We start from the raw sequence: 13,005 nt of genomic DNA on the forward strand, positions 1-13,005 counted from the left end.
CATAATGTGCACCCATGTGATGTTACAGCAGCATCAAGAAAGCATGTTTATCATCTTTTCTACCAGAAAAGTGCACCGCAGTTGGCGGGGGCACAAAAAGTGGGCGCAACCTCCTATTAGACCCGACACATTTATTGGAACACAACCTTTTTTACAGTGGGTTTTTAAGAGTCTGCTGATTTCTTTACTTGTGTCAGGGCTGCCAGTGCTAGGCCCTGGCAAACCAAAAAAATCACATTTAGCCAGGGCCCTTCAGAGAGCTCTGTTTCTGTCATTTGCAGGCTGTAAATATAAAATATCTACCTGACCGCCACACGCTGCCGAAGTAAAGCAAAGTCACTAGAATTCGTCCGAAATGAGGCAACATGTGGTTGCTGATTTTAAATGTTGTTAGAGTCCCGGGGCCTAAGGTCTTAAGCCATTTCAGTTGAATAATAAAATTATTGTCCGATCCTTTTATAATTACATTGACAAGGGTTTTATTGATTATGGTCTAGGATATTGGTGTTGTAGCCTTAGAGCCCGCCGTAACGGGCTATACCGGCCATTAAAGGCCCGCTCCGGCGAGGGCGATTAACAAGGGAGCGGACTTTAATGCTGGTATAGCCTAGCTACGGAAGGCAAAAATCTGTTAGTACATTCCGCCAATAGAGGGCAGAATGTTCTAACAAATAAAACAAAGGCCTCACGGAGCTCCGAGAGGCCTTTGTTTACAGCAACAGGAGTGAGCGACAACATTGAAAAGTTGGAGCTCTAGGCTTCTACCAGCCATTAGAAGCCCAGAACGCTCAATTGTTTTCAATGGAGCTCCCAACATTCCAATATTCTAATAAATAAAGGAACCTACTGATTTTGAGTGTCCTTTGTCCGAAGAGTCTATTTGTGAATTTTATTCAAAATTCTATTTTGAATAGATTCTATATATATCGCAAACATGATAGCAGCCAATGGGTATCCGGTGTGGCTAGCACAAACTGCCTGACGCACACTCAGGTACTAGAAAGGCATATGGAAATATATAGTGCTGAAATCTATTGGGAAGTTTAGATTAACCATGACAGCAGTCGCATGTCCATACCCGAAGTAGGATCTGGTGACTCGCCTCTCTTCTTCAAGTGGGCCCTCATGATTGTTGATTTAAAGATAACTCAAAAGATTTGGGTATTCTTTTAATATGCAACTAATTACAGTATTTATATTAGATAGATTCGTTTCAGGAGGATACTGTTGTGTATTGAATGTTTTTCTTTTCTCCGTAACCGAGCTGTGCCTAAGGACTGCTTAAAATAAACATTAAAGAAATCTTGAAAATGCTGCTTTGCATCTGGAAATTGAGGGAAACATCCTTTACCACGCAACTTTTACCACGCAGTGCTTTTACAACGCAGGTTTTACAACGAAAACCATTACAACGCATTGCACTGGGGGGCGCTCTAGAATAAGTAATGGTTTAATTTACTATCCAACACCTTCCCTACTATCCACGGGGACTGGAGTTGGAATAGTTAATTAAACTATTCACTATCCAGCACCCCCCAAAGCAATGCGTTGTAATGGCTTGCGTTGTAAAACTTGCGCTGTAACGGTATGTGTGGTAAAAGCATGCGTTGTAACAACGTACATCCGGAAATTGATGTGGTCCCTTTAGAGAGTGTGCAGAGCTTCATACAGTACAGGGTTCAGACCTGGCCACCAACTGGAAGTAGCCCAGGGTAGTAGCATGCTTGCCCATCGGTACCCCTCACACTGCCCTTGCTATGCTTAGTCTCTGGGGCCATGTAGGCCGCATAATGGACAACAAATTAACAGGGTTCTCAGAGCCAGGTTTACACTGTGGTTTTTGCTGTTTACTTTCTGCGACCCTGTCAGCAAGAAATAAGAGGCAGAGGAAAGGATAAAAAGTCAACCTGTGATGTCATCAGTAGTTCAAAGGGTGTGTGGTGTGATTTCCGCTCCCTCTGTTGTTTTGGTAAATCGATGACAGTGGGTGGATCTAACACACCCAGTATTTCTTGCAAATCAAGTGGCAATTGCTATTGCAACTCCGGTCGTTCCACTTCCCATTGCTACGTAGCGTGGCGCAGTCTTCACCGCCGCTGTTATTTGGCTCCCCTTCGTTCCAGAACCTAAAAGAGAGGATCAGCGATTAGAGAATGGCAAGCAGCCGCCATCTTGTTTCCGCAAGTTATCAGATACATGAAGTGGTCAATCGAGGGCCGCCAGTGTTCTGCAAGGTTATAAGGCAGTACTGAAGCTTATTTATCAAAAGCACTTGACAAGAATGTTGACTACAAGAGAAATATAGCACAAGTTAGCCCATAAAGTGCAAAGTGCATTTCTTCTCTCAAGAATGACAGGCCTGGCAAGGTATATACAGATATGGCTGCTGAGGTGAATAGTTTGTGACCCAGGAAAAGTGAGATGACCCTCAAGGGAGCCCTTCAATGTGGATAACAATTTCAAGCAAAATTCACTCAGTTATGTTTTTGCCTTGTGGGAGCCCTGATGAAGCAGTGAGTCTGGGCAGCAGGTTTCTGGATGAAAGAGGTCTGGGGGCGTCAGTTGATGGGGCCTTGGTGGCGAATTATCCTACTAGCTGGAGCCAGAAGTGAAGTAATCCCCTCTTACCACACACATGATTGCTGATGATATCAGCCTCTGCCCTGTGTGATCAGTGGCTACAAGGGGTGGAGACTGGCCGAGGTCCCATCCCTTCTTAGAGCCAGCCACTAGGTAGCAGCCCAAAGTTTGGGGGAGTGTGCGGAGGGTGCGGAACGTTGGGCCTGAAATGGCCAATGGTATACCAATCGCTCACGGATTTGCTCCAGTGGGTGTTTGAGTCTCAAGCCTGAGGACCATGTGGACCTCAGTTCCAAGCAAGTAAGTGGTAGCCAAGATGAGAACTGGAAAACCCTTAAACATCAGTAGTACAAACTTCCCGGCTGGAGTCTTGTTTCGGAGACATCTCAAAGGAGACAGACTCACGTGAAGGTAGGTGCGCTCCCATCAACCCAGTGCCATTTGCCTTCATTTCCAGAGTCGCTGAATCCGATCCAATGCACCTTATTGTTGCGGTTCTTGTCCAGGAAAGCCTGAAATGACAACGAGTTTCCAAACATGGGTCATTACTTACACTGTACCAATGGAACAATACATTTGTCATGTAGAGAGGTAGCAAGACATCCATATACGGGACTCTGTACACATTTACCAGCAGTAATGGCAATGCAATTCAGGCTGAAATTAAAGCATTTTGGGTACCTCGTTGGTTACGGTTTCTAGTTTTGGTGCAGAGAGAAGGGTGTCCCTTTACGTATTGAAACCAGCATAAATATTGCACATACCTTTAATGTCTCCTAGACCTGGGAAGGCTAATACTTTTCAACCTTATAAGATATGCCAAACTGCACTGCCCTGACTCCACTGCGATGCAAAGGGGATCCTACCTTTAGGGGCCGCCAATTCGGCGGAAAGCCTCTGGGTATGAAATGAAATTAAATGATTACGCACTTGTATAGCGCACGACTACCCGTAGGCATCTCGGCGCTTGTACGCATACTGCCGAGGAACCCTTCCTGGCCTTTCCCTGTGAGGAGCCCACTCCTGGGCACCCCCAAGGTGAAGTCAGGCATCCTCAGCGTTGTTGGGGCCGTTGTAGAGATTAAGCAAGCTATTGCCCAGCGGTGCAGAGAGGGACTCATGATTAGAATAGGCACCGAGGCGAGAATTATCAGGTCTGAGGAAATTGAGCCCGAGAGTCACAGAGGCAGGAATTGAACCCTGGTCCCGGCCAGACTACTGCATAAGGGTATGCCGCTCTAACCATTGAGCCACACTTCTCTACAGTATCTCTGAGATATGTAAGTATTAGGTGCCCCTCGGCACATTTTGTAGGGTGTCCCATTATTTGGAGTTACCCCATTAGTTGTAATCTGGAGTTCGGTTGAATTAGCCGTCTAAAATATATTTTGACGGTAAGCGAACTCCATCGCAACGAAGACGGAGTACGCTTACCGCCAAAATAATGGTCCACCTACCAAATTTAGATGCTTGCGGACTATAGTTTGGCAACAGCAGAGCCTACTTCTCTCGGCAGTGGCTAAACTTCTTTGACGGAGGAAGAGTCGTCAGAGAATTGGCTATATGTTCACCTGCCCAATTTAGATGCGTAGACATATAGCGTTTAGTTTTTTACTACCCGACTCTGCTAAGCAAACCCTGGTGGTAAGAGGAGGAGTGAAAACTAGAAATGTAAGATACTAATGTTTATAGAAAGCATGTTTACTGGCTCAGGCGGCTGCCTAACCATTTTAGAAATCTACATTATCCGTTACATACCCACCAATGGGTATAATGTCTCAGTGGAAACTAAACTCTGAGAATTTATGAAATAGCATTGTGGGTTTGCTGTTTAAAATCCCTCCTGGCAGAGGTCGGAGCTAACAAATACAGTTCTGAAAGCATATAAATACAGGAGTAATTCGCTTAATTGGCTTGTGTGTGATTTTTTTGTTTTGCTTGTTAATCATGTGCCTGAGTAATAAACATATAAAAATAATAGTGATACACAGAGTGCTTAGTTTCTGCTGCTGTTTGCCGGTGCTCAGCACCAGCATTTACTTCTTTACATCAGGCACATAGTTATAACAACCCACCACACGGTGGCGCAGTCAGTATACTTTTAATAGAGCACAGGAGCAGAGTATTTAACAATCTGATATACAATTTGAACTAATAATAATGCCCGCAGACCTACGCCATGCTTGTAGCCAGGGCCACTGGAATTATGTGATTGTGCGGCTACGGTGTTTTTCGCATAGGTATTGATTTGCCACATTTGCCACATAATCCATCATCTGATGCATAATCTGTAGATTTAACCAAAAAAAAAGAAATATTTCTAGTCCAAACTGGAATTATGTGATTGTGCAGCGGTTGTGCTTTTCGCGTAGTCATTTATTTGCTGCATTTGCCACAAAAAATCTTCAGATTATGCATCAAATGATGGATTAACATAAAAAAAATATTCTAGTCCAAACAGTTCAAAAGTTACTAAAAACACAGCAAAATGTGTTGCCGCGCAATGGAAGGCCCTTGTCAAAGGCTGACTGGTCACCTTTCTTTTACATACTGCTACATTTGGGTGTTCAACTGACACTAATGAGGGGCAACCAATGCCCATTCGGTGCTAACAAGTGTAAAATGACAAAATATAGTACCACTATGACAAAATGTTCTGCATTTTGCCGCATAATTTGCCTTTTCTTGAGGCATAATTTACACAACCTTTTAACTTCGCCCTCCTCTGCTGCATAATTCCGCTGACCCTGTTTATAGCTTTCGGTCACCTGGTATAGTCCAAATTGTCAAACTTGTGGGCATGTGATGGTTAGTAGGTGGTGCTGGTACTGCTATTTGGCAACTTTGGTAAGGCCTGTAAATGGTGCAAGGTGCAGTGGCCACCTAAGGAGTATCTTTGGCCCGGCCACTTATTTCTGTCTTCTTAAAAATTATGGACTGGGTTGAGATTTTGAAATACATATCCAATTTATGTTAATGCTGGAGCAAAGTGCATGTGTATGCTAAAGCATGAACATTTATGCGGGGCACCTATTAAAAGCAGGGTTGGAGGTTTTAAAAGAAAATCCTGAAAGTAAGGAGAGTTTGGCCTACACGCGATGCTTAATTTAAACCTGTGGTTCCGGTGCTCAGCACTGGCACTTAATTTCCAGCACTGTCACTTATGACAGTCTGCTACATGGTGGCGCTGTTTGTCTAATTTGGAGACCAGCACAACAACAGTTTTTTAATTAATTAAATATATATAAAAAATGACAAATACCTGCCATCAAAGCCATTCTTATAGGTTTGGGGGCCTGGAATAGTCAGAATTATCACATTTGTACAAGTGTGATGGTTAGCAGTTTGGTTGTTACTGTAATTGGCAGAACTGACAGCGGCAATGGGCGGTGCAAGCAGAAGTGGCCTCTTGGCGAGGGCCCAGGCACTTATGTTTTTTACAAACTAAGTACTGGTCACACAGACCGAAAAAGGTAATGGACTTCCTATACCGAACTAGAAGGGAAAAGGGCATAGGAGGGCAAGGATTATTCAAATAAACATTTTCTGAACTGTCTAGCGTTTATAAAACAATATACATTCGTCACATGTGGTATTGGATTTTAGTCTTCTGGGTCAAACGGTACCACCCAAGTTAAATCAAAACCCCTATCTATGATTACAGTTTTGAGGGGCAGTCAACATTTTATATGTTGCATGTGAAGTGCTTTCTAAAAGTGTTATATGTTAAACTTCCTTATTAATATAGGAGGAATCATGCACTAAATCATACAAAGTGTTCCTTTTTTGGAACTCAGAATGGCTCATAGGAGAAAAAGTAAATTGGGCTGAGGTGTCCGGTGGACAGTGACTCCTTTGTCTCTTAAATTTCAAAACAAACCAAGGCCAGAGTAGCCTTTCTCGTTAGCAAGAGACATAATCCGGGAACGAGAACTGGAGACAGGGACATAATAAAAATATAAATCACAAGGGTAATAATATTACATTGTTTGTTTATTATACAACTTCATACCACAGTGTTTGAACCGATGTAATAATACTTAATTTATCAACCTCAGATACATCAAAAGCTGAATTGGCTTTGAAGGGATTGAACACTGTGGCCTGCAGGTCACAACATATGTTAGCAGAGAGTGCTCACATTGTTGAGCCATATTGCACAAGGGAGGCATTATGGGGAAGAAATGCCTGTCAGCTCGTTTCAGAATAGTTCTGAGGTTCCACAGATGGAAGCTATTTTTTGGGTCTTGCCTGAGACAGTGCATGCGCTGTCGCTTGTGAGTCTATGTAAAAAGTTCTTGGAGCTCGCCCATTATTTACCATTGGTTGCCTTTAAAGTCAGTCTCATTTGCTTGCCTCTCATTGGTCAGTGCCACACAGGCACCTCCAGCTTTCACTTTCTGGTGTGTATTGGTCCATGCCATGGAGCATGGACCATGTACAGCTTCCCTGCATATCTGGAGGTACTTTTATTTGTTTGCTTTCTAGCACTCCAAACAAGTGTATGTTTTTGCAGTTCAGCTCCCATCTCTGTCCTTACCTGTTTTTGCTTACACTTGCTTTAGAGTACATTCATATACATTGAGTCTCTCGTGGTACAGACACCAATGTTGGTTTCGCATTTTACTATAATCACAAAGTGAATTTCTGCATAATGTCACACCTGTGAAAAAAGGTAGATGAGAGCAGGGCTGGTTCTGTCATTTCACTGTGGTGGCTTGGATGTGTTTTAAGGTGGCACAACCTCACAAGTGTTTTCCTCTTCTTGAGGCTTTCTACTTTGAACTACTTTCAGAAGGGAAGATGCGGAGATCCGTTTCGTCATGCCACTTTTAATGTAGCACATAATTGATTATAGACAGTACATGTCGATTATTTCTATCAGTTTCTTGAAAATGTGAAAATAGATAGCGAAACTCGGATCACCACCTCACAAGCCTCACTCCCAAAGATGGGTAATCATTAGTAGCCTGCCCATTTGCATCAGAATGTCTGCGCCCTTGCCCACATTACAGAAAAATTATAGCGATGGGAAGGGTCCAAGCCACCCTCGCATATAACAGAACAAAGCAGTGGCTTACCAATAGCCCCCACTGCCCCCGCGATGTAGGGGGGGCAAGTTTCAGGGGGCCCCCTCTGGCACTGTGCACAGGTGGCTGGCCGAGAGCTCCTGACTGGGTCTGGAGAGTGGAGGGCCCCCTCCATCTACTTTGCAGGGGGGCATCCTCAAGTTTTGTTACACCACTAGGACATAGACCAGGCCTCCGCTCTCTGCTGTTTCATCAGCAGTCTTTTCCTGAGCAGAATTATGGCATTTACCACAAGAAGACTCTCTAAGTAGAGGGTCATTACGATGGCGGACAGACTTCAGTCCATCCGCCATCGCATCGGATTTGAGACCGGCCGCCTACGAGGTGGCCTACCCACAATCCGAATTATGATGCGACTGTCTCTGTGGCGGCCGCATTACCAATATTTTGTATTGTGGCAGGGATACGGTCAGCAGCCCCCGTCGCAATACAAAAAATAGGGCGCACACATATTCCTGCACTATGTGGCAGGCACTATGCGGTGCCGGCCAAATGCTACAGAGATATGTAGGGGGCACCATAGGTGCCCCCCAGGGTACATGTCCCTGCCCCAGGGATTAAGGGGGTCCTGCTACGGGCCCCAAATCCATTTCTGCCAGCCGTTTTGTGGCAGGTTGATTGCCGCAGAACGACAGGAAAGGGGTATCATAATCCCTATGGCGGTGCCTGGCAGGCACCACCGCAATGCAGGGATTAGCAGTTGGTCCGACGGGTAGTCGGATTTGATCCGCCCCTCTGGACCGTCGCAGTTGGTCTTTACGACTGCCATGCTTCCCCCTCCATCATAATATGGTGGAGGGGACAACCACAATGCGATGGCGGAGGGACGGCCACCAACAGCCTGTCGGTGGCGGTGCCACGGCCATCGTATGGAGGCCCAAGGTTGGCATCTTCATTATGCAAGGAGCTCCAGCCCACACTCTTTCTCCCCACGTCTGTAGTATTCCTATTGCCACGGACACAGTACCGTGCCGAGGATACCTACAAGGAAATGCTACACTCTTTAAATATTAGTGCAAACATTAGTGGAGACCAGGGAAGAATATTTAAAACTGTTGTGAACAGTAAAATACATTTCTATATTTAGTGTGTAAAAAGCAAAATAAGTATAATGCTTGATTTTGGATTTTTAACATCTACATAATGTTTCTTAAAATGGTTTCTATCAAGGTGCTGTGGGAGCTGATTCTCTTATACCTTGAATGAATCACAATTGGGACTTACGTTAACTTAGGTTGTGTTTACAATGTACTCCATTTTCTGGTAACGCCACCAAGATCATGTGTTAACTGTTGTTCTTCTTGTTCCAAATGAAGAACGGCCGGTCTCCCACTAATAAACTGAAAAATGTTCGCAGACACATTTTCTCCCTCTGTACCTAACCAAGTAAATTCCAACTGTCCCTGGCTATTACTATACAATGTATCAACTGCACTGCTTGAATAACTGAGAACGGCTGCAGATCTAATGTAGTACTACAATGAGTGAAACTTAGAATGTATTCTGTAGTAAATTGTTTCTTCTTGCTTGTTCCCTATTAGTGCATATCCTAAGAACCATGCACTAGTGTAGAACGTATGAATGTCTTTGTCTAAAGTACTATAACAGGACATGTAGATTTCTATGGACAGGAGACCCTTTCCCCTACCTTTAGAAAGAGAATCAAAGCTGGATTTTACTTAGATCTGTAGTAAGTTCTTTGGGCCATGTGTATCAAGCAAAATTGCATTCGCAAATGCCGAAATTCTGCGAATTTCGGCGTTTGCGAATGCAATTTTGCCAAATGGTATGTATTAAGGCAAAATAAGGAATCGCAAAATTTGCGATTCCTTATTTTGCGATTGCATTTAAGGAATCACAAATTTTGCGATTCCTTAAATACAATGTAAGAAGCACCAAAAAAGTGCAATTTGGCCTTAATAAAATCGCAAATTACCACCAACTTCAAGTTGGTGCTAATTTGCGATTTCTTTGAAAAGAGCACTTTTTTGCATTTTTCAAAGTGCAATGTGAAGCACATACAACGGCATGTATGTGCACCACATGTGCACCCATGCTTATTTCAGGGGTGCCTCAGGGTGTCCTTTTGACACCCCTGCATCCATGAAATTATTCTCAATTTGCGATTCTCAAATTGCGAATCGCAAATTGAGAATAACTTCCCATTCATTCCTATGGGCCTCCTGGCCCATAGAAATGAATGGGAAAGTATTCCTTAATTGCGATTCACATTTTGCTAATCGCAATTAAGGAATATAAAGATATCGCAAAAAAATTGCGATTTTTTTATATACATCCCTATTTGCAATTCTCAAATAGCGATTTCTAAAATATCGCTATTTGAAAATCGCAAATCAGAATGTTGATACATATGGCCCTTTGTACATATGTTTGTATGCTATGCTGCTAAAATTACCAATGGTTTGTTTTCCGAAATATGCCTATTAATTCTTTACATAAAGCCTTGAAACTACAGCCCTTGTCTGTCATTCTTACAATCATCTGCTACTGAACCTAATTGATTAACCCGAAGTGACAGCTCCAATCGGGAAGCATCAAAGTCCGTAGTGGGACTCCACTGCTCCCTGTCCTAGTCGTTAGCACGCCAAATAAGTTGGATTGAAAGATAGTTTTGCGTGCTGACATGCTATATGACATATGCTAAGGGGGTATCCCACCTCTGGTTGTGGTTGCCAGGGGTCTTTCCTGATCGCAAATTGATCCTACACACACACATTCGAGATATGGGGACAGGGTATGTCCCTCATAATGGCAGTCACACACTCTCATAGCATAAGTGCATATGTATACAGTCGCTAACTGTAGTGTCAGTATACTTATATGTATGTAGCGCTTCTCTAGCGCCCACCTGCTAACACAGACAGCCTCATGGTACTAAATATGTGTTGTAATTGTGAGTGGGCTGCACCTCCTGTGAAGTGAAAAACAAACATTTCACATTACTGGGGCGATGGGCAGAGCCAATTGAGGTAAGACTGCAGCATAGCACCGAGCGCTCTAAATTGGCATTTGCCAGGTTGTTAGCACCCGCTGTTCGTGTTAGGAGTGTGTACCATACTCATTTTTCAAGCCAACACTATTACAGCTTTCATTCCACACCGGTTCTTGCATTATATATGTCCAGTTATGGGCTCTATCTCATGAATTCACCAAAAACATATTTACTGCATCTCCAATATAAATCAATTTAACATATATTGTATTCCTACCAAGAAACAAGATTCAAGACATAAGGAAAGAAAATGTTTTTTTTAAAATTACATTTAATTGATTACCTTTTATGCTTTCAGCACAAAACACATGTTTGCCCTATATCTCTGAGCTAATTACAAACTCATTTCAGAAGGGAGAAGTTCATACTAGCTGGAAACAGGCGATAGTGCGTGCTTTGAAGAACACGCCATCAATAGACCAAGCAGTTTTAGAAAACCTACGCCCCTCTTGCTGCTACCATTTGTCGTAAAAATTGCGGAAAAAGTAGCAAATAAACAACTAACCAACCACATACAGAACAAGCATTTGCAATGCAATAGGTCTCGCATTAGGAAAGTTTGAGCTATTGGTCTTGTAATTGACAATTTTTTTATTTATGTTTTGGTTTTGAAAATAGCTAACTTAATAGCTTTGTTATTTACAATGCCAATAGTTATAACTTTTGCAAATGTGACACCTATAACCCGGGGTTGCCCTAAGTGATGCTGTGGTGGTGCTGAGTGGTGCTGTGGTGGTGCTGAGTGATGCTGTGGTGGTGCTGAGTGGTGCTGTAGTGGTGCTGTGGTGGCGCAGAGTGATGCTGTGGTGGTGCTGAGTGGTGCTGTGGTGGTGCTGAGTGGTGCTGTGGTGATGCTGAGTGATAATGTGGTGGTGCTGAGTGATAATGTGGTGGTGGTGAGTGGTGCTGTGGTGGTGCTGAGTGGTGCTGAGTGGTGCTGAGTGATAATGTGGTGGTGCTGAGTGATAATGTGGTGGTGCTGAGTGATGCTGGGGTAGCGCTGAGTGATGCTGTGGTGGTGCTGAGTGGTGCTGTGGTTGTGCTGAGTGGTGCTGTGGTGGTGCTGAGTGGTGCTGTGGTGGTGCTGAGTGATAATGTGGTGGTGCTGAGTGGTGCTGTGGTGGTGCTGAGTGGTGCTGTGGTGGTGCTGAGTGGTGCTGTGGGGGTGCTGAGTGGTGCTGAGTGATAATGTGGTGGTGCTGAGTGATAATGTGGTGGTGCCGAGTGATCCTGGGGTGGCGCTGAGTGATGCTGGGGTGATGCTGAGTGGTGCTGTGGTGGTGCTGAGTGGTGCTGTGCTGTGCTGAGTGGTGCTGTGGTGGTGCTGAGTGGTGCTGTGGTGGTGCTGAGTGGTGCTAGGGTGGCGCTGGGTGATGCTGTGGTGGTGCTGAGTGGTGCTGTGGTGGTGCTGAATGGTGCTGTGGTGGTGCTGAGTGGTGCTGTGGTGGTGCTGAGTGATAAAGTGGTGGTGCTGAGTGGTGGTGCTGAGTGGTGCTGTGTTGGTGCTGAGTGGTCCTTTGGTGGTGCTGAGTGATAATGTGGTGGTGCTGAGTGATAATGTGGTGGTGCTGAGTGATGCTGGGGTAGCGCTGAGTGGTGCTGTGGCGGTGCTGAGTGATGCTGGAGTGGTGCTGAGTGATGCTGTGGTGGTGCTGAGTGATGCTATGGTGGTGCTGAGTGATGCTGTGGTTGTGCTGAGTGGTGCTGAGTGGTGCTGTGGTGGTGCTGAGTGGTACTGTGTTGGTGCTGAGTGGTGCTGAGTGGTGCTGTGGTGGTGCTGAGTGATAATGTGGTGGTGCTGAGTGATGCTGGGGTAGCGCTGAGTGGTGCTGTGGTGGTGCTGAGTGATGCTGGGGTGGCGCTGAGTGATGCTGTGGTGGTGCTGAGTGGTGCTGTGGTGGTGCTGAGTGGTGCTGTGGTGGTGCTGAGTGATGCTGGGGTGGCGCTGAGTGATGCTGTGGTGGTGCTGAGTGGTGCTGTGGTGGTGCTGAGTGATGCTGTGGTGGTGCTGAGTGGTGCTGTGGTGGTGCTGAGTGATGCTGTGGTGGTGCTGAGTGATGCTGTGGTGGCGCTGAGTGATGCTGTGGTGGCGCTGAGTGATGCTGTGGTGGTGCTGAGTGGTGCTGTGGTGGTGCTGAGTGGTGCTGTGGTGGTGCTGAGTGATAATGTGGTGGTGCTGAGTGGTGGTGCTGAGTGGTGCTGTGTTGGCGCGGAGTGGTCCTTTGGTGGCGCTGAGTGATAATGTGGTGGTGCTGAGTGATAATGTGGTGGTGCTGAGTGATGCTGGTGTAGCGCTGAGTGGTGCTGTGGTGGTGCTGAGTG

The 13,005-nt window shown here is 45.1% G+C and overlaps 1 protein-coding gene across 2 annotated transcripts in view; it reads right to left on the reverse strand.

The window, feature by feature from the left end:
* Positions 1-1,631: 1,631 nt before the first annotated feature.
* Positions 1,632-13,005, reverse strand: part of LOC144772711 (C-type lectin domain family 17, member A-like) — a 147,897-nt gene continuing 136,523 nt past the window's right edge. For both annotated transcript variants that reach the window (XM_078657232.1, XM_078657241.1), the window contains exons 10-11: positions 2,986-3,092; positions 1,632-2,126 (exon numbers count right to left, since the gene is read on the reverse strand). In XM_078657232.1, coding sequence (XP_078513358.1) covers positions 1,994-2,126; positions 2,986-3,092 — 240 coding nt within the window. In that variant the 3' untranslated portion in view covers positions 1,632-1,993. The remainder of the gene's footprint in view (positions 2,127-2,985; positions 3,093-13,005) is intronic.

This window comes from Lissotriton helveticus, chromosome 1_1 (genome assembly GCF_964261635.1).
Source record: "Lissotriton helveticus chromosome 1_1, aLisHel1.1, whole genome shotgun sequence".
Lineage (NCBI taxonomy): Eukaryota > Metazoa > Chordata > Amphibia > Caudata > Salamandridae > Lissotriton > Lissotriton helveticus.